Here is a 21,612-nt window from a genome sequence, read left to right as displayed (position 1 = left end):
TGCGCCAGAAGTGGGACACAATTACAAGGCTAGCTGGGTATGTTCTGCCATAAATTGTGTATATTGCAGGAATATCAATTAAAACATGAAAACCAAAAACCAATTAAAACTGCGTGTTTAGTTTCAAGAGGATATTGAAGAGGATATGCAGTATGGCTGAGTGCTTTGACATATCTGTGCAAAGTGGAATCCACATCCAATGATATGAGATGAAAAACAGCCACCCAGATGAGATGACGTTAAACAAAATGATGTCAAACAAATGAGAGGGTTTTGATGCAATTTTAACATTTTAATGGGCTAAATGTCCTCAATTTATAAAAAATACATGATTTAGCCTATAACTTGAGAATTAAAATAGCACACATATTTCTTTCAGCAGCACAAACCAGCACAAACGTAGCACAAACGAATGAGATGCTTTTGGTGCAATTTGGCCTTTGATGGGGGTCTGGTGACGTCACGGGTAATAAAATATAATACTTAATTTCTCTAAAACAGTGCCAGCACAAACGATGATTCCTACGGCACAAACGCAGCACAAACGAATAATAATATCTATATTCCATTTCTGACCACATGGGGGGCCAGCTCCACGGACACGGTCCCATGTCGAAGTGAAGAGACGCTCAGCTTCTGCGGGCAAATGCATTGAGGCTACAGGAATGTATGAGAAGTTCGAGTCAGTCGATTTGTGATAAGTAGCTGATTCTGAACAAACTCGTCTTCAAGATGAACGTGTTCTAACGCATTTGTAGTCAATGAAATGTTAACACAACTGTACATATTTGACCATTTCATTTTTGACATTTTAGGGAAAGCTGAGCTTTCCTTGTGTGGCAATAGTATTTTTTAATTAATTTGTAATTACAGTCGCAAGGTGAATGCTGATACGGGTAAGCTGCGTGACGTTGTTTCTAGAGCTCTATAGATTGTAAAATTTTGTTTAAAAATATACTATTAAAGCACTGTGATTGATTTGAAGTTTTTTTTTTTTTTTTACTAAATTCGAAGTGTAGGTGGTGATTTTAATCGTGATTTTTGTGTTTAATATGAGTTTATTTTTCTGCCTCGTGCAGGGAGAGAGAGTGTGCACCTGTGTGTGTGTACGCGCTAATTGTGCTCCCATGTCATGTTCAGGTATGTTTAATGTGGTTTTACTGTTTAATGTTATTAATTTGTACGGATTTTATTTGTAATATGTCATGTATGTTTATTTACATGCAATTTGTTTTTTTTATATTGTTGTTTTTGTTTATAAAATGTTAATATATACATATCTATATATTATAATATTTACATATTTCTTATTGTACTATATGTTTAAAATTTCATAGGTATGGTTATAATATATACTGTATACATATATAAAAAGTTACACAGTTGCATGGTGAATGCTGATACGGGAGAGAGAGAGTGTGCACCTGTGTGTGTGTGTGTACGCGCTAATTGTGCTCCCATGTCATGTTCAGAATAAATGGTGAAGATTCCAGTTTCTGACTCTGTGTGGTTGGTGTCCTGAGCTGTCCGACCTGTTCAAGTCTGCTACACTTGCAGTCTTAGAGAAATCACCACTGATGTTGAAGTGTCGTTTATTGTTTTAGGAATACCAGCTGCATCAGCTCATCTTCACTTTCAGGAGGCCAAACACCTGACTCTTCTGTCTCAGAACTCTCATGTGATTCTTCCATGAGCTCTTCTCCCTCAGATCCTTTGTTGGACAGAATCTGCTGGGTGTGGGTCTGCTCCTCACTGATCCTCCTCTGATTATCACCGTTTACCTGGTTTTGAATCTGGTTGTACCTGCAGTACTCCGTGTCTTCAGTGTCTCCATGGCCTGGCTCTTCTCCTTCCTGAATGTTGACTTCACAGGCTTTACTCACTAGCGAGCAAACGTTAACAGTGTGTGCCGGGCTCGAGCTGGCCACATAGAATTTGTCAGATGTTTTCAAGCTGTGGCACATTGCTTCAACAACTTTCTCACGCTCCTCTTGAGTTAAATTATTTTTAGCCTGTGCACAAGATTGACATTATAACACAGCAAAATAAATGATGACGTGAAGTAAACACAAGACTATTACTCCCGTGGGTGGCTACAGATGACCGTATGTCTGTCATGTTTGTGTCCCTTCGTAACCCTGCATAGACCCAAGCCAAGGAAACAAAATTGGAAATCTTTCGGATTTCAGACCCCGTTCTGGTAAAAAAAAAAGGGTGTCACAGCTGTCCCTGTAGCGTGGCATCTGTGGGTGTAGATCGGCAAAGTCTTTAAACCAGTCAAACTCAGATTTAGTGAGGGCAATTTGTGCTCTTCCATATCTGAAAGCACAAAAAATGATCGAAACACTTAGATGCTAATTGTGCAAATGTAGATTCACTGAAGGACAATGGTTTAATCATACTGTCAGGCAATTGTCCCTCATGAGGTGCTTCAACATTTACATTATTAACATAGTTGTCACCTTCCAGTTTAGCTGACGATGTCTTTAGAGGTCATGTTCGCAAAGACGCAGGAACGGTGCCCTGAAATGCAACCTGCATAAACTGCCAAAAACCCAATCACGAGTTGCCGGAGGCTGATGTTGTCAGGTGCAGCTTTTAAGCCATCTGGAAGAAAAAGGGACAAGTGACAGGTAAGCATGTGGAGAAGTACATGGATCAGTGTGCTGATGTTAAAAGTGGGTTTATATTCTCTCACCCAAAATATTTGGAATGGTATTCATTGCTTCCTCTCTGAATTTTTGTAAGTCATCTAAGCTTATCAGCCGCTCTAAAATGAAGCAGACACATTGTTATTATTGTTGTTCCACAACGTAAATAATAAAACCTGGAAGTATTCAATTCTGTAATACAATTACAAAAAAAATTACAGAACTTTTCTATATTTAATATTAAAATGATGTAAATGTTATATCTAAATAATGTACATGTAAAAATTACAAAACTTTTCTATATTTCATATTAATATGATGTCAATTTGATATGTAAATATTATTTGTGTTGTTGTAAGTTGGACTTTGATCATAATAAATATAGAAAACTGCTTAATGAAATTTCAGAAAAATTACAAATCTTTTCTGTTTTATATTAAAATGATGTAAATGTTACATCTAAATTATATTTGTGTTGTAAATATTACAAAACTTTTCTACGTTTTGTATTAAAATTATGTAAATTATGTAAATATGTTATATCTATTTTATATTAAAATGATGTAAATGTTATATCTAAATAACATTAATGTAGTAAAAATGACAAAACTTTTCTATATTTCATATTAAAATGATGCAAATTTTATATGTAAATAATATTTGTGTTGTAAGCTGGACTTTGATCATAATAAATATATAAAACTGCTTAATGAAATTGCAGAAAAATTATAAAACTTTTTTTGTTTTATATTAAAATAATGTAAATGTTATATCTAAATAACGTTAATGTAATAAATATTACAAATCTTTTCTGTTTTATATTAAATTAATGTGAATTACCGTAAATGCTATATTTAAATTATATTTGTGTTGTAAAAATTACAAATCTTATATTAAAATGATGTAAATGTTATATGTAAATATTATTTGTGTTGTTGTAAGTTGGACTTTGATCATAATAAATATAAAAACTGTGTAATGAAATTGCAGAAAAATTACAAAACTTTTCTGTTTTATATTAAAATGATGTAAATGTTATATCCGTTTTGTATTAAAATGATGGAATGTTTTTTTTAAATAACATTAATGTAGTAAAAATTACAAAACTTTTCTATATTTCATATTAAAATGATGTAAATGTTATATCCGTTTTGTATTAAAATGATGGAATGTTTTTTCTAAATAACATTAATGTAGTAAAAATTACAAAACTTTTCTATATTTCATATTAAAATGATGCAAATGTTATATCCATTTTGTATTAAAATGATATAAATGTTTTATCTAAATAACATTAATGTATTAAACATTACACAACTTTTCTATATTTCATATGAAAATGATGTAAATGTTATATCTGAATAATGTATGTGTTGTTATTTGGATTGTGATAACATGCAGTAAAATAGCATTTTTGGTGGTAAGCATACCGTTTTTTTTCCTCGTGCACAGTCTCTTGATGAACAGCTATTTGTTTGCTCAGTGACTTGAGCTCCATGGACAGTGTGGAAAAGACCAACTTCATAATGGATTGGCTGATGTGAACATGTCTGTGTAACAGAGTTAAAAAGTTATAATATTAATACCCTTATTTTAATGAAGTCTAGCAAAATTATTTGTTCACAGTTAATTCATTATTATACTATACTATTATATTATATTATACTATTATAATACACGATTACTATTAGTTTTTTGTATTTTCTAAAAATAATGAGTTCATATGTTGTATATGTGTTTTAATGGACTACAATTCCCTGCTTCACACATGCGCAACTGCAAAGCTCCTATAATTGTCCCTCAGCGCTTTCCTTACTCCAGTGGCGCTTTGTACATGGCTGGAGGTGAGCAGTGTTAAAAAGCTCCGTGAGCTATTTTATATTTTAAAAGGGACATACAGTATGTACTTGTAAAGTGAATTACTACAAACATGATCTGTAATATCGGTCATGTAACTTGATTGATGTGATTTTTGTCAAATATTGGCGCATATTTAATAGTTTGTAACTTTAGTTCCAGATTATTTTTTTTGCGCCAATCGCGTTACACTGGGCGAAAGCGCTTAATCTCATCTTTCTTTTATCTTTATAGAGTTTGTGCAGTTGCAGAATACAGTCTAAATTAAAGGATTGTATGTGTGTTTATGCAGGTATGTTGTCATTTGTCCTAAAATGTCACAAAATGTAAATCTGTTCAGTGAAGCTTCGAGAAAAAAAATAAAAAATAAAACTCTCTCTACTAGTCAAAGATCTTTATCCACTATACGATCACAAACAATTGTCAATGTATTGTTGTAAATTTTTTTATTATTATTATTATTTTCCTTCTTGGAAGAAACAATGTACAGTATAATTACCGAAAAGATTGTTCATGTGAACTTTCCTTTTCTTCCAGGGTGCTGTGCAGGAGTTTTGAGTCGAGTAAAGGTTTCATCATCACTGGAATAATCTGGTGAGGATGAAACACATTTTCTTTTTTTTATTCCTTGCTGTACAGGTCTTTCTACAGAGTCTCTGAAGCTGGAAGATGTGTCATCATCACTGGAAGTATCTGCTGATGGCGAGGTGGCTCTTTGTTTTCCAGGTTTTTCCACAGCTTGTTTGGGGCAGCATTGTGTTTCAGCATCACTGGAAGAATGAGGTGAGGATGGTTGTATTTTCTTTCTTTTGCCTCCACTTTTTTTGTCATTTGGCTGACTGAAATGAACAGATCTTTCCCCAACACTGGAGAAGTCCTGAGATCCTCTGTTATTTAAGCTCTTTATTTTTTGCCCTAGTAAAGGAAATAAAACACACCAACTAACCATAATAACAGTTTTCTGAGGGTTTTAGGTATTAGTGTAAGTATGCAGATCAAAGTTAACTTGTTAATGAGTCATGTGCTATTTACCTTTTAGCTGAGCCCTTAGAAAATAAATTTTCCTTTGTTTCTTTCTGATTATCTCCTTCAGCATAGTGACCTCTGTTATGCTGCCAGTTGCCTGCTGTTTGTGATAATTAGCCAATTTTTTGTTAATGCACATTTTCTTTGCTGCTTTTATTCTTTCCTTCATTTCAGTGGCCTTTTAGAATGAAAATGTAGGGTTAATTAATGTAAGGTCTTTGTAAAAAGTTGGGTTGTAATTGAAAGTATATGATAAGTTTACCTGCGGTTTGTGGAATTTTACTAAATGCTGATCAAGGTGAGTCAGCTCTCTTGCTGGGCACATGGGGCAGTTTAGAGGTCCGCTGTATCTTGATGCAGAAAGCTTTCTGTGAAGCACATCATGTTAGAAAGCTCTATCGGAGAAAGAATTACCTGTTGGAGTGCTGGCTCAGAAGAATCTTTCTGTCCTTCGGGTCTGAGACCTTGTGTGTCACAGTCAAGTGCTGATGTATGTTGCAGGACATCTCTTCTGTGTCCTATGCCCTTGCTTTTCCTAAAAATTACACATTAAGAATTATAAACTTAAAACCTACATACTGAGTTGCTAAAAGTGAACACATCTTACCATTATTGTCTTTACAAAAATTGTTTACTGGAAAGAAAACCTGCATTCACACAGACAATTCAACAAGTTCAGACAAGTTTCAACACGAGGGTTAGGGCTAGGGTTAGAAAATGGTTAGAAAATGGTAGTAATGTTAAAAAAAAAAAACTCACACAAAAGCCTGTGGAAGTAAAGAAATGAACAGCATTAACCCAATTCATCTACCTAGCAGTATTATTTAAAATGATTTGATATTTAGGGTTAGGGTAAGGAATACGTAATATTACTACAAACGGTAGAAGAAATATGTATTTTAAATGAAATTGACATTATGCCCAAAAATCTTTTACTGTATTTGGCAGTATAATTATTATGTAATATTGATGTGGTAATATAGAAGAATTGTGTACATGTTCTACACGTTATAGAAAAGTTACATATTTCTAATGAAGTTTTATAAATAAATTTAACCTTTTCAATGAATTGGAAATATTTTACTGTATTTATTTAATTAGCAGTATAATTATGTAATATTGATGTAGTAATATAGAGGAATTGTGTAAATGTTCTACACATTATAGAAAAGTTACATATTTCTAATGAAGTTTTATAAATAAATTTAACCTTTTCAATGAATTGAAAATCTTTTACTGTATATATTTACCTAATTAGCAGTATAATTATTATGTAATATTGATGTGGTTATATAGAGGAATTGTGTAAATGTTCTACACATTATAGAAAAGTTACATATTTGTAATAAAGTTTTAGAAATAACTTGTAGCTTGTCAGTATAATTATTATGTAATATTGATGTGTTAGTATAGAAGAATTGTGTACATTTTCTACAAATTATAATAAAGTTAATATAAAAAGTTATAATAAAATCTTAGATAAATTGTGGTAAAAATGGTTATTTATTTATTTCCACAGGTTGTCTTGTGAAGGTAAAATGATGTTAATCCATTCAAACTACAATTTGATTCTAAGTGTAATTAAGGAGTAAAACGTGATATTGATTTGAGAGCAAAGAAGAAATCTGCAAATTGTCTATGAACCTATATTTATTTACCTGATAGTATAAAAGATTTTTTTACATTTTTGTAACTAGAAAAATTATGTAATTTGATTAGATGTTAAAAAAAAAAACATTTGTACTCAATTTACCTATTTAGCAGGACATTATATCATTTTCATGTAATAATTTTGTAGGACTATAGAAGAATTGTGTAAAACGTCTACAAATTATATAAATTTAATGTATTTTTTACAATAATTTAATGAAACTTGTATTTGTTTTTCGAGTGAGTGTCATGACATTTATTTGTGGTCATAGAGTTCCACCAAGTGGGAAGCAAGATGTACTGCAAAGAAATATAAAAAATGTGTAATTTTTCTATATTTATAGCAAAATTATGTAATCAGTTAGGCACCGGACAAATGGTTAGGATTTGGACCATAATTGGGGTTAGGGTCCTAGATGGGAGGGGTAATTAGGCTTAGGGCCCTAGATTAGAGGGATCGGTTAAGGTTAGGGCCCTAGATGGGAGGGTTAGATTAGGCTTAGGGCCCTAGATTAGGGGGATCGGTTAGGTTTAGGGCACTAGATGGAAGGGATAGGTTGGGGTTAGAGCCCTAGATTAGAGAGCTCAGTTAGTGTTAGGAACCTGGATTAGGGGGATCGGTTAGGTTTAGGGCCCTAGATGGAAGGGATAGGTTGGGGTTAGGGCCCTAGATGGGAGGGATTGGTTAGGGCCCTAAATAGAGGGGATGAGTTAGGGTTAGTGGAATATGTTGGGGTTAGGGCCCTACACAAACTTTATTTTTGAAACTATAAAATAAAATACTCAAAAGTCCAATTATGAAATTAACCAAAAGGATTTTTTGGGGGATCAAAAAACAATAGAGGACGTCTCACACTATAAGTGCTTTAAGAAGAAAATAAGGTTTTAATCCAGAAAAAAATCCATGAGTAGACCATGTTTTATTTGTTTCCAATCCCATTATTTTCAAATGAGACGTCCCCACTTCCCCAAAATGTCTCACCAAATGAGTATGAATATTTTTATTTTGAATATTATATAAATGTTGTTTTAATCTTATTTGCATTGAATATTTTGTTTCCCCAACATATCTTTTTTTTCACAATGCATGCACACAATGACATATACTACATTTTGGGAATGTAAATTAATCTCCTGGGTAATTGGATAGCCCCACTCTTCCACCTTCAAAAACTTGGCCTGTAGGTAATGATTTACTCCACCAGATGGCAACATTTTACGACTCAAGGTGAACCTAGATCTGACCAAGAGATCTTTTAGATTTTTATTCTTCCTATAGGCAGACACCAGACGGTAGTTTTGCAATGGTAAGTGAATTGATTGGAAAACTTGAAATTTTTGTTTTAAATGTCTGTTGAGATCCTGACAGTTCAGAATAGGCAGTGATAAGTGGGATCATGTTTTGCATATCTAAATTTTTAATAACCGATGTTCCCGACCTTAATTTTCTAAGTGTCTCTGATTTAATGTTTCTAAGAAAGCGTCTAGAATAACCACGAGTTCTTAGAGCTTTAAAAAGGGTTCCAGATGCCTCAGCGAAGTGCTCCCGCATAGAACAGATTCGATGAAAGCGAATCAACTGAGATTTGATTAGGCTTCTAAAGGTATGTTTTGGGTGATAGCTAGATTTGTGTAGGAGACAATGAGTATCGGTTGGTTTAAAAAATACTTTAGTCTGCAACTTTTTTTGTTCCTCCTTTGTTTCTGTAAAAAAAAACGTATCTAGAAAATCATTAGTATAATTTCTTAGTGCCTTATTTTTAATATGTTGGTGATATAAATTAGTCAAGTCTAAAAATTGCTCAAATAGACTCATGTCATGAGACCAAATGCCAAAAATGTCATCCAGATATCGATAATAAAGTGTTGGTAAATATTTGCATTTTTCAAAAAGTGTTTCTTCCCATTCTGCCATATAGATATTCACATAAGCTGGAGCAATTTTTTACCCATTGCTGTACCTTGTATTTGTAGATAGAGTTTAGAATCAAACTCAAAATCATTTCTAATTAGATTAATTTCTAATAATTGTAAGATGGATTCACTTGGATGGGATGGGTCAGGATACTTTTAAAAACGTCTCACTGCCTGTAAGCCAATCTCAGTATTGATATTAGTGTATAAACTCTCAATATCTATAGTGAATAAGAACACTGTTGATGGAAAAATTGTATCTTTTATTTTTTCAATAAAATCATAAGTATCCTTAAGATAACTCGGATGAAGTTGCGATATGGGATAAAAAAAAAAAATCAATATATTATTGTGCAATGTTATAAGTTTCGCTGCTACAATCCGAAACAATCGGGCGGCCCTGAGGAACCTCAGAGGGAATCGTCCACTTACTTGGATCCTTATGAATTTTTGGAAATAAGTAAAACTGTCTTAATCTAGGAGTATCTGGACCAATTAAATAATTCTTCTGTTGTCGATTAATGAAACCTTTCTCAACTCCTGAAGTATACCTACCAGCATAGAAATTGTACCCTGCTGTAATGATTGTTCTAAGGGCCTATAATGGTTAGTGTTATCTAATTGTCTTTTAGCTTCCAAAACATACTGCTGTTATCCATAATTACTATATTAGAGCCTTTATCCGTTGGTTTAATAATGATGTCCCTGTTCTTTTGCAGTTCCTTAAGGGCCTTGTGTTCAAACAGGATCAGATTGTCGGATCCGTCCTTATTATCAAAAGAAGAGTTAAAAAATACATTTATGTTATCCTTAATTAAATTACGAATCAGTGAGCTGATTACATTTATTGAAGGGTCCCAATTTGATGCATTTGTAAACGGTACACACTATGTATTTTATTTGGCTCATACTGAAAATAATGTAAAATTTTCAAAAAGTGTGGACATCCCTCTGAAGGTACCCAGGGTCACCTCTGTCCGGCACTGGAACAAAAGTAAGGCCTTTATTTAAAAGCCGTACTTGTGCCTCAGTAAGATGGAATGTTTTTGACAGATTAATAATATAATTGATATTTTTCTGTACAGGTGCTGAGCACTTCACCGAGTTTAAAAGTTTAACTGGTCCAGCCAGAAGTTAAAAATCTGTACGGCCGTCTCTCTCGTCCAATGGACCGGATCCCTGGGGTCGACCCTGAACCTGAGAGGACTGAGGTCCTGCAGTGGATTGCCATGTCTCCAGATGAAGGCGTTTAGCACCTTTTTCTTGTTGAGAATCTGGTAACAAATCAGAAAAATTAATTAGGGGAGTATAAATAACTGCATTTGGAAATATTACTTCTGCTACCCTCCATAATTCCTGCAGCTGTTTTTAGCTGTTTTGTCCACATGTTATCCTTGTTATTAATACCCAATGATAGATTTATTTTTTGAGTCTGAGGGTTAGAGGTCAACTTCTGTAGGACTTTAGAGATGTGCAGAAAGTTTGCTCCCGGAAAGCTATCTACTTGAACCTCACTATGGTCAAAATACGGAATACGAGCCAAATTGGAATCTCCTATAAAAACTATAGGTTTGACTATTTCATGTGCCATTCTAAAAAATTTTTATTTGTTCTAGGGTGTTTAGTTGGTCGGTAGAAAATGACATTTGGATTTTTAAAATCTCTAATGTCATGCATCAAATTTCGTGTTGGATTTTTATTTCCAGATTCCACCTGATTCAATGGAGTCAACCGTGGCCAAGAGCGATCGAGGGAAGATTCAGAGTGGGCTTTCACAAGGTTTGTTTTGATCTTTGCCCCCTTACTCTGTTCCAAAAGATGTTTTTGGACAGTCCCATCGGATGACTCCTGGGAAAACCTAGAAATACTGTCCTCCATATCTAATACACTTACATTACTTCGTACTGGTTTTATTAATTTTTCGTTGATGTATTTCTGCACACACCATTTTTGTCCCACAGAAGTTGGCCTCATTCTGTTCTACTGGATTATCCCTTGGTATTTTTGAAGAAAACTGCAAGACCTGTGGACATACTGGAGATTTACTGCAAATTATCAGTATGTTCCTGTGGAATCGATGAACCTGTGTCCTCTCTATGAGAGTCAACAGATTCAAGAGACTAACAATTGTTGCTTTGCTTTTTCTACTGTTCCCTCCCTTAGTTTATGTTTAAATCTATTGGTTATTCATCTCATTGCAATATCCCACTCTACCTGTTCAAAACTAGTGATCCCCTTCAACAAATCCTCCATCACCAAAGCATAATGTTCCTTTAAAATACACATATTGGTCATCATCCATTTACTAGTGTTATCCTTCACTTTTTGATAAACAGTCGGGTTTGGACATGCAGGTTTAATAAACTGAGTAAGTTTGTCCACCTGCTTGTCCATACCCTTAGGTAAATTACTTGTTTGTAATGCTGTTTCTATTATTATGCTGTGGTGTAGGGTTTGGATCAGTTTGGAATAACATTTGGACATTTGTTTGGCTAAGTTTGTTCTAGCTAAAATCTCTCCATGTGTAAATTTCTGCTCCTGCTCCACCCCATTCAGCTCAAAATGTTCCAACACAGTGAATCTATTTTTAAGAGAAACCATTACTGCCTTTAATGTTTAAGCAGGAAAGAAAGCACATAAAACAAACAGCTTTCTTACCTTCCCAAACTCATATGACCACTTTCACTAGGATCTGTAGGGAGACCAGCTGGAGACTCTAATCAAGCAGCTTTAGTTCTTTTTTATCAAGGAAGGAAGATCTTCTGTGAGTACTCACTCTTTAAAAACAATCCCAGATGCAGTCTCTTAAAAGCCTTTACAGCAAAGATGATTAGTAAAAAGAGAAAAGAAAAGCAGTCCATTGTCATGTGCCAGCCATGAAAAAGAGTTATCCTTGTTCCCAACCGGTTGGAAGCAGCAATCCTTTATTAAAGATTCTCTCTAAAAAATATCTATAAAAACTTCACCATTTGTGGTTTACTATATCCTCTGTATCCTGACGTTTCGCAAAAGTTATTGCTTCATCAGAGGACTGTTGGCTTGCGATTCTATGGTGCTCCTTTCTTCTTTGAAGAGCGTTTGGGGTGGAGCACTCTCACAAATGAAGGGCGGAGCATCCTATAAGGGCTTCCTATCACTTAGAGATCATCAATACATTATTGTCCAGTTGTATAGGAAAATAAAAGGAAAAAAAAAATAATAATAAAAAAGATTAAAAGAAAAACAAACAATAAACCAACAATATTTAACCCTAGGGTTAGAGCTAGGGTTAGAGGTAGGGTTAGGGCTAGGGTTAGAGCTAGGGTTAGGGGTAGGGTTAGGGCAGGGGTGTCCAAACTTTTTTTCCTGAGGGCCGCATACAGAAAAAAAAGGACTGGGCCACTCACTAGACGTGAGGTATACTGTCGCACTTCTAATGCATGAATATTGGCAAAATCAATCAAATGCAGGTAAATTACATTTGATAATTGAACATCACCATCACAGCTCTCCATTAGTAGATTATCATTAAATTTTTTTACAAAAAGGTTGACCGGTCATTCTCTCAGTGACAGCCTCAGATTGTTTCTTAGGGTGCTGATCCCTCTTCAGTGTCCTGTATGAAGGGAGAGACAAGAGAAATAGGGGATGTGAATATTTCAAGCTTATTACACAAATCAATTATTGGGCTTGTTAACACATTAACTAACATTTGTTAAAAATTATCATCAACTTTAATTGACTGAATTTATAATTTATAAGTAATTGGGCTTATTAATACATGAAAACTGTGTGTATATTTTTAACTCACCTGTAATGGGAAGAATGTTGCGCTCAGTGGGAGCAGTGATGCTGCGCTTTGGTCAGTAGGACAGCTGGCAGGTCAGGAGTAAGTTTAGTGGTTGAGATGCGAAGGACGTCACAGAGATGGCTGTCGGTCATTCTGGTTCTCAATCTGCATTTGTTCAGCGTTAACAGAGAGAATGTCTGCTCACAGATGTATGTTGAGCCGAACAGACTCATCATTTGTTTTGCGTGGTGTCTCATCAGAGCAAACTTGGCCTTTTCCAAGCTCTGGTAGAAGTCAGGTAGCTGATGTTGATTCTTCAGAGAATCATCACACTGCATTTCGATCAGTTCTAATTGCAGACTCTCCTCCACTTCTTCTGCATCCACTGAAAATGGAGCCACAAACAGTGTGATTTCCTTCTCAATGACAGCAAAATCTTGAAAGCGCCGACTAAATTCTGTAATGAAAGATGTGATCACAGACACATATTCTCCCATTTTAGCAGAGAGGTTGGCCTTTGGAAATGCGCATTTGATTTCGTTCAGCGCGGGGAAGTGCGCTACATTGAAGTTGCGCAGTTGTGACTCAAAGAGACGGAGCTTCGCACGGAATGCTTTCAAGTGCTCATACAGCTGTGGTACCAGCTGCTCTTTGTCTTATAGTTTCTTGTTCAGGGTGTTCAGTGATCAGTAAGATCAACTAAACAAGCCAGGTCTGCTGCCAACCATAAAGGGTCACTGAGCTCATACAGAGGTCTGCCCTTTTCTTGCCCTTTTCAAAAACTTGTCGATATTTGATCTCAGGGAATAAATCCGCTGCATCACGAAGCCACGACTGAGCCAGCGCACTTCAGAATGGTAGAGTAGATCCCCGTATTCAGCATCGACATCAGAGAGTAATGCTTAAAATTCTCTGTGGTAGAGCCCTCGTGCCAAATTATGTTGACAGTTTTTATAACTGTGTTCATCACATCGCCAAGCTGGACTGTCTTGGCACAGAGGGCTTCTTGGTGGATGATGCAGTGCATTTTGACAGCCTCACCTCCGCTCTCCCGCACCTTGGCGCATGCCATAGATGCCATTCCTTTGCACTTGCCTGTCATTACTGGAGCCCCATCCGTTGTTATTCCACACAGTTTGTCCCATTTAAGTCCACCCTGGTCAATTGCATCTGACACAGCTTCAAAAACATCCTTTCCAGTAGTTGTCCCCTTTAGACTCCGGAGATCAAGCAGTTCCTCCTTAAAGCAAAAATTATCATCAACTCCTCGTAAAAAAATTAACAGCTGTGCAGTGTCCGTGGCATCTGCACTTTCATCACATGCAATCGAGTAAAAATCAAAAGCACAAGCTTTATCTAACACTTGCTGTTTTCATTTGTCTGACAAGTCTTTACTTCTCCGCCTAACCGTATTTCTGGACATGCTAACATTGCTGAAATCCTGCATTTTCTGCCCACTCAGCGACATATCCGAGACCCGCGGTCGAGAGGTTGCCGAGATACGGCCCCCGACGCGGACGTCCGTAGGCCTAGGCCCGGAGGACGTCGTCTCGGGGTCCCGCGAGGGAAGCGGAGGTCGTAGGCCCACCGAAATTGCATGGGGCGTGCGGGGCCACCGTACGAGCGACACATCCGAGTGCTGTGACCGTGGGCCCGAGGGGTCGGCGGTCGGGGCCCGAGATAGAAGTCGTCATAGGTGACACTGGTGATATAAGTCACTAACCAGCCGTTTTCGGTCCGGGATAAAAAGCGGTTGGCGCGACTCGGGACGTCGAGACGAGCGCTCCCGTCCGGGTCCGATGTCCGTAGGACCTCCCCGAGGCTACTTCCTGTTCCCGCCCACTCAGGGGGCCGGGCTTCGGATACGACGCGCAGCAGGGTGCCCCCAGATGACCACTAGGTCATCTGGGGGCACCCACGGCGAGTCCGGGTCCGACACGAGCGCCCCGAGTGTCGCGGGCCCGGTCGAGGCCATGAGGCCCGAGCCTAAGGACACTGTGTTGTCCCGAGTTGAAAGATAGGAAATCTTCGAAAGCGAGTTCGTGTTTCCTTCCCTCTAGGCGTAACACATCATCTCATCGTTCTCCTAGTTCAAAGTGACGAAGAACACAGGGTTAGGGGCCAAAATTACCAAAGTGTCCCAGATGACCAAAGTGTTTTTTTGGGGATAGAAGCCGAATCGACGGCCCGAAAGGTACCGGATCCGTGCCGGAGGTCGTCCGAGCCGCACCGGACGGCCAAGCGACCTTCGGCGAGGCGGCGATGACGCCACGTCCGTCCGGCCCGAAGGGTAAAGTCGACGGGCGAACGCTCCGGCTGTACAGTGCAGCTCGGTGAGGGCATCGCCGTGGCAGAGTCCGGTGAAGTCCAGAGGTTCGGTGTGTCTGTAAATCGAGAAAAACCACTAGGTCATCTGGGTCATTTCGGTGATCCTAGCCCTAAACACTAGGGTTTTGGCACGGCCCTTTCCCGTGTAGCTCAAAGCGACGAGATACGGTAGGTAGGTAGGTAGGTAGGTAGGTAGGTTTTTATTTGTTTTATTATGATTTTAACGTCATGTTTTTACACTTAGATAGATAGATAGATAGATAGATAGATAGATAGATAGATAGATAGATAGATAGATTTTTTTGTGTTTTATTATGATTTTAACGTCATGTTTTTACACATAGATAGATAGATAGATAGATGATAGATAGATAGATAGATAGATAGATAGATAGATAGATAGATAGATAGATAGATAGATAGATTTATGTTATTAGGATTTTAACGTCATGTTTTTACACTTTTAGGGACAAGAGATGCCACCCGAGGCAAAGTCAGACCGAGGAACAGGGTTAGCCCCTAAACACTGAGGTCATGGTCAGGGTGAGGTGTAAGGGTCAGTGGAATGTTTTTTATGTGTCTCAGAATGTTTTTCATCGTGTTCTGTGACGTTTAGATGATGACACGTAGTCAGAGATGCCCCGTTTGCGGGGTGGACTATTGTAACCTGTCCCAGCATCTGTTAAAATTTCATCTGGTCTGCAACACCGAGGAAAAGACCCTGCTGTTGCAGCTGGCAAGCGGGCGGTGAGAATGAGCCTGAAAATTCCTTTGACACGTCATTGAAAATGCATTGAAAATGCATTGAAATTGGTAATTGGTCGAATGCGTCGTGTCGAACACAAGAAAACACATGTTCTTTCTGTTCAGTATCAGGGACAAATTCACGTGCAGTGTGCCCGGTTGCAAGAGTAAGACCATCAAGCGGTTAGACCGGCACTACTTGACGGTGCACGGCGACCTAAAGGTGGGTGATCTTTCTTGTCTCTCGAACACCGAATCGCATTGGCCTTGGCGCGCCGGGTGACCGAGCTGGAGGCCCGGCTGGGCCTCGTGCCTCAGGGGATTTGCCCCAGAGTACAGTGTCAAGAGAATCTGTACGAGCTGGGGCGTCTCCAGAGGCTGGTGTCGCGTAGTCCTAAGAAGTCACTCAGGCAGAAGTTCTCCAGACGCGAGAACTTTCAGGAGCACTAGTCTCCCGTGTACGGTGAGTGCGTCCACCTTGTCCGTACGCGACGACCTCTTCCCACGAGATGCCAGAGGCATCGTCTTTAACTTTGCCATTCTTTTCGCTTTCACAGAGAAGTTGCTGCAGGAATTCCTCAGCCACTGTGTGGGGACAAACCCGTCGGCGAAGAAATTGGAGAATGGCAAGGGCTCCGTCACCCACATGAGGAGATTCCTGATCTTCGCCGGCGAGGGCCGACTCATCAAGGGGAACTTCGGGTTCCTAAGTTCACACAGCTGCATCAGAAAGTGAGTATCGGACACGTGTCCTGCTTCGCCGTGCGAGCTCGTCCCTCCTCGCCGATTTACGCGCGCGTGTGTTTGTGCGTGCGTGCGTGTGCTTTCACGTCTGTTTTTCAGTTGGATCAGAGTCTTGCTCGAAGACAAGCTGGCCGCCACCACCATACGATGTAATCTGATGAGCCTTCGTAAATTTTTTGAATTCCTATCGTACGTCCCAAGGAAGACTTTAAATTTGAATGGCGTACAGTTTATTTGGCTGCGTAATGAGATAAAGCTCAGGCTGAGAGACATACAGAAGGACGTGACCTGCCACAGACAGTCCGTCCGCAAGCAGGCGACCAGTGAGTATCGCGCCCGAACACCTCACGGTAGGTCCGTGGAGACCGTGGCCGTGACGATAACCCCTTTCCGTGCTATTTTTCGCCCCACAGAGAACATGGTCCCGGGCAGGATCTGAAGTGCTTTAGAAGGGAGGCCAGCCTAATTCTACCGGCCAAGATCGGTGAGTGCGTTCGCACGCGTCTCTCTCGCCCGATCTCGCGCGTGCGAGACGGACCCTATCCAAGTGTCTGTTCTTTTCCTTTCTCTCCCCGCAGAATCCCTCAAGCACGGTGTCGGTGAGAACCTGCGACAGGTGTTTGGACTCTTGACCGGGTACTTTGTGTCCATCTCCGGTCACAGGGCCGGCGTGCTGAAGAACTTAAAGGTGGAGGAGGTGCAGAACGCAGAGGTGGATGGGGACCACGTCACTATAGACGTGAGTGTTGTGTCGGGGTCCCCGTGAGTTAGGTCCCGTGCCGGTTTCAGGCCGGCTGACGCCTTGTCCCGTGTCACTGTCCCGCAGGTGGAGGAACACAAGAGTGCCGCCACGTACAGACACGCACAGCTCAGCCTGAGCCTTCGCGAGTTCGAGTGGCTGGAAGGCGTGATCGTGGCCCGTGAGAATTTCCCCGGCTCGGAGTCGCCTTATTTCTTTTTTAACTCTGCGGGTGGCAGGTGCGAAAAAGTACTGTCGTACTTTAAGATTGAATGGAGCAGGATGGGCTTCGGGGGTTCCTACACCTTTAGGAACCTCCGTACCTCCATGGTGCACCACGTGAGTACAACGTCTTCGATTTCTTCTCCACGCACGCGTGACCACGTCTCAGAGTTTGATTTCTTTCTTCGTTTGTGTTTGTTCTCAGACCAAGAACCTCAGCCCCAGGAAGAGGCTCGCGGTGCACAGGGCAATGTGCCACTTGGAGTCCGTCGCCGCCAAGTTTTACGTGCCTCTCAATAGCGTCGAGGAGGCCAGACTCCAGGAGGCAGCGGGCGAGGACGAACACCGCGCCGGCCCCTCCGGCAGCCGCAGCAGAAGCTCGCGCAGACGGACCGCACCCAGCTCCGAGGACTCTGGAGAGGAGGACGAGGAGGTGGCGAGCTCGACCCCCGAACGCCACCGGGTGCAGAGGGCCCAGCGCTCCAGGATCATCCGACCGCGGGACTCCTCCGATTCCGACGAGCCCACGTCCGTGGGCGTGCAGGCGGAGAGGAGTCCTCCATCGGTGAGAGACACTACGTGAGACCGTAGCGCGTCACCGAGAGCCTAGGCCTCGTCTCAACCTTCTGTGTGTCTCTCTCTCTCTCTCTCTTCCCACTAGGGTTACACGGTGTTGGGGATCGGGCCCTCTCCGGACCACTCGTACTGTGGCACCCCGGTCAAGGTGAAGGAGGAGGTCATGGACGCCATCATCTGTTCGGGGCGTCCCAGCGTCCGCCTGAGGATGATCTCTTTGTCTTCGAGCTCCTCCTCCTCCTCGAACGACAAGACGGCGGTGGAGGAGATGCCCCTTGAACCCAGTGCCACGTTCTAGGTCAACGTGTAGATGTCCATTGGGCCTCTTTCTCTTTTCGGTCCTCGCGATCACGTTCAGTTCTGGGGCAGTTGTTCTTGGAAGTTTGCCAATACCTGTACGTAGTTGTCTGTTCCCGACATCGATTGTAAATAGTACCGTCTCTTGTCATCACTTTTGAATAGTTGTTTACTTTTTTCGTTTCTTTGTAAGTGGTTTCTTTAGTTTGCCAATACTGTAACGTATCGTTTGTCTTTTGTCACTGCTTGTAAGTAGTTCCATGTTTTGTCGTTGTTTGTGAACGATTGCCTTCTTTGGTTTTTGCGTGTTAGGGTTTGTGATTAAAGTCTCTGTTTGCCATCACGACGGGTCTGTCTCTCTCTCTCTCTCTCTCTCTCTCTCTGGTGCCACGGGCCCCAGAAACGGAACGGAGTCGCTAGGCTGATCCGAGACGGTTCGGTGATCTGTCCCCTACACACCGAAACACGGCTCCGTCCGATCATCAAACGGTCCATTCGAAAGGCGCGCTTCTGCGAGGGCGTCGCGGTGCCAAAGCGTCTCGGATCCCCGAAGTGGTTTTTTGGGGCCAGCAGCCGAACCGAGGGCCCAGACGCCACCGGATCCGTACCGTGGGGCTCCTCGTGCCGAGACGCACCGTACGGCACGGTCCCCGTCCTTCTAGCTCAGAGCGATGGAAAACACTAGGGTTAGGGATAAAATCACCAAAGCGTCTCGGATCCCCGAAGTGGTTTTTTGGGGCCAGCAGCCGAACCGAGGGCCCAGACGCCACCGGATCCGTACCGGGGGGCCCTGGGGCACCCTACAGGGTGTGTCTTCCATCCTGGGGGCTGGGCTAGGCTTAAGTCGCAACAGGCGCTGCAGTTTGACACTTTGGCGATGTCACTACACTTTTGCGATCCTTCCCTCCGAGGGTCCCGAGACCACTCCAGGCTGACCTGGCACCGCCCTCGTGCCCTGGGGCACCCTACAGGGTGTGTCTTCCACCTTGGGTTCCGACACACCTTCCTGGCCTCGGTTCTCCAAATTGACACGTCCGCGCTCCCGGCCATGTGTCTGTGCTGGGTTTAGTTCATCACAGGCTCTTTCAGTAGGAGGTAGGGGGCCCTTGGGCTCGGCCAAACACTTTGGCGATTACCTGACACTTTGGTGATTCCTCCCTTCCCGACGGCCGAGGTGGATGTCCCGTGTGTGCACACCGCCCTCGTACGTCACGTCACGCGTTAGGGTTGGCATTCTCACTCCGGGTTCGGTCCACAGCCCCCGATCGGGCAGCCGCGTCGGGCTCTGCGAGCCGGTGCGCGTGATGTGCTTTTCGAGGCACGTAGTGGCACGGTTCAAAAGTTAGTTTTTTTCGGCCGTTTCGTCGTGACCGATGACCCTTACACGGCCCCTGGGGGTAGCTGAGCGAGTTCCAGCCCGTTCCGAGTCGTCCGACCCAAAGTTCCCCCTGGGCCCCCAGGGACGATTTGGTGATGCTGGGGGCCCATGACACCTTGGTGAATTTTTGGGGAGTGAGACCCCTGGTGGGCCGTCCGGGTTCGGGGTTAGCAGATTTATCACCAAGTCGTACAGGGTTCACGGGTCACACTGTCCATCGAAGAACTTTTGACCGCAACACGGTGGCGGGAGTCCGTCAACGCAGCATTTCAATCTCGCCGACGGAAGGGGGTGGGTACTCCGTTACATTTTTCAAAAATACTACGGCCCGGGGGGCTCCGCCCAAAGGTGGTCCTGTGTCTCTAGGGGCCCCGTGGACTTTACGATAAATCTACGAAAATTCCCTATGGGATTTTACATGCGTTTTTTGGAAATTTCAAACGCCTATAACTCGGCCCCCTTAGGTCCTGCGCAAAAGTCGCAAGAGGCAAAGTTGCTCGCCTCGGGCTCTAGTTTCAACGACCAAAGCGTACCGACCACTAATTTGGGGGTTAGGGTTAGAGGTACAAATACTTCTGCTTCTGCTTTCAGCTGAAATTCTACATTCTGTATAAAACTAGTGCACAAGTCTAAACATGTAATTTACACATCATGCTTATGTAAACTGAGCTGTTTATTCACGTCTGATTCATGCTACTGTCGTACAGCAAAACTATCTAATTATTATTACAGTGTTTATCAGAGTAAAATTTATTCTCCTGAAAACATATTTACACATCAGTCAGATCAATTCACTCCATACTAACATCCTCAGATCTCAGCAAGTGTGGTTTAAAGTACAGTACTTTACCTCTGCACTACCTGAGCGTCCTTTTCATGCTAACATTAATGTCTCTATTTAAAAAGATTGTTTATTATTAATGTATTTCTCTCTTTATGACTAAACTTGCATTAATAATTTAGTCTTGATATTTTTGGAGCTCTGTGGTTGATGATTTCAAATCAGATTTTATACTCAGTAAAAATAGCAGAGTGCAAGTTAGTAGGTGTTGCAGAAACACAACATTATTATTTAAGTTTTGAGATCAGACTGCAACACTGTAGTTTTGCACCTTCTCAGTTTCGTACATTTGACTATTAATGTAGTTAAATTACTCACTTAGCTTTTCTCGATTCTTTCACCGCTGGCAGGATCTTCAGAAGACCTTCATGTGATGGATAATGTTTCCTTACATCAAACTCATCCAGGTCCTGATCCGAGTTAAGCAACACAAACACCAGAGCTGACCACTGAGCAGGAGACAGACGGATGAACAGAACCTTCTCTATTCAGGTATTTTTGGACTTCCTGCACTAGAGAATCATCGTTCAGTTCATTCAGACAGTGGAACAGATTGATGGATTTCTCTGGAGAGGGATTCTCACTGATCTTCTCCTTGATGTACCCGACTGTTTCCTTTTTGTTGTAAGAGCTACTTCCTGTTTGTGGCAGTAGGCCTCGTAAGAGAGTCTGATTGGACTCCAGTGAGAGACCCAGGAGGAAGAGGAGGAAAAGATCCAGGTGTCCATTCTCACTCTGTAAGGCCTTGTCCACTGCACTCTTCAGAAAGTCAGACATGTTTTTGTTGATAAAGGTGAGAAATACATATAAAGCAGCCAGAAACTCCTGAACACTCAGGTGCACAAAGCTGAAGACCTGACCCAGGTGCAGCCCCAA

General features: G+C 41.2%; 1 protein-coding gene and 1 long non-coding RNA gene across 3 annotated transcripts; one reads left to right on the top strand and one right to left on the bottom strand.

Moving 5' to 3' along the window:
• Positions 1-314: 314 nt before the first annotated feature.
• LOC134329119 (uncharacterized) lies at positions 315-21,404 on the bottom strand. The gene is made up of 11 exons (XR_010014774.1): positions 21,055-21,404; positions 12,889-14,107; positions 11,757-12,693; positions 10,200-10,372; positions 5,797-6,069; positions 5,541-5,712; positions 5,008-5,423; positions 4,082-4,201; positions 2,699-2,770; positions 2,463-2,607; positions 315-2,319 (listed from the first exon to the last, which is right to left on the bottom strand). It is a non-coding gene; the product is annotated as an uncharacterized LOC134329119 (long non-coding RNA).
• Positions 15,109-18,878, top strand: LOC134328820 (uncharacterized). 2 transcript variants are annotated; one of them, XM_063010050.1, is made up of 8 exons: positions 15,109-15,942; positions 16,066-16,671; positions 16,783-17,006; positions 17,097-17,167; positions 17,262-17,422; positions 17,510-17,761; positions 17,850-18,209; positions 18,306-18,878. In XM_063010050.1, the coding sequence occupies exons 6-8, from the start codon at positions 17,705-17,707 to the stop codon at positions 18,516-18,518; spliced, it is 630 nt and encodes a 209-aa protein (XP_062866120.1). In that variant the 5' UTR covers positions 15,109-15,942; positions 16,066-16,671; positions 16,783-17,006; positions 17,097-17,167; positions 17,262-17,422; positions 17,510-17,704; the 3' UTR covers positions 18,519-18,878. The 2 variants fall into 2 exon arrangements, with proteins under 2 accessions (XP_062866120.1, XP_062866122.1); XM_063010052.1 differs by having other exon boundaries at positions 15,109-16,402; positions 16,497-16,671.
• Positions 21,405-21,612: the final 208 nt, after the last annotated feature.

This window comes from Trichomycterus rosablanca, chromosome 15, assembly GCF_030014385.1.
Source record: "Trichomycterus rosablanca isolate fTriRos1 chromosome 15, fTriRos1.hap1, whole genome shotgun sequence".
Classification (NCBI taxonomy): domain Eukaryota; kingdom Metazoa; phylum Chordata; class Actinopteri; order Siluriformes; family Trichomycteridae; genus Trichomycterus; species Trichomycterus rosablanca.
This window is presented reverse-complemented; position numbering and strand designations above follow the sequence as displayed.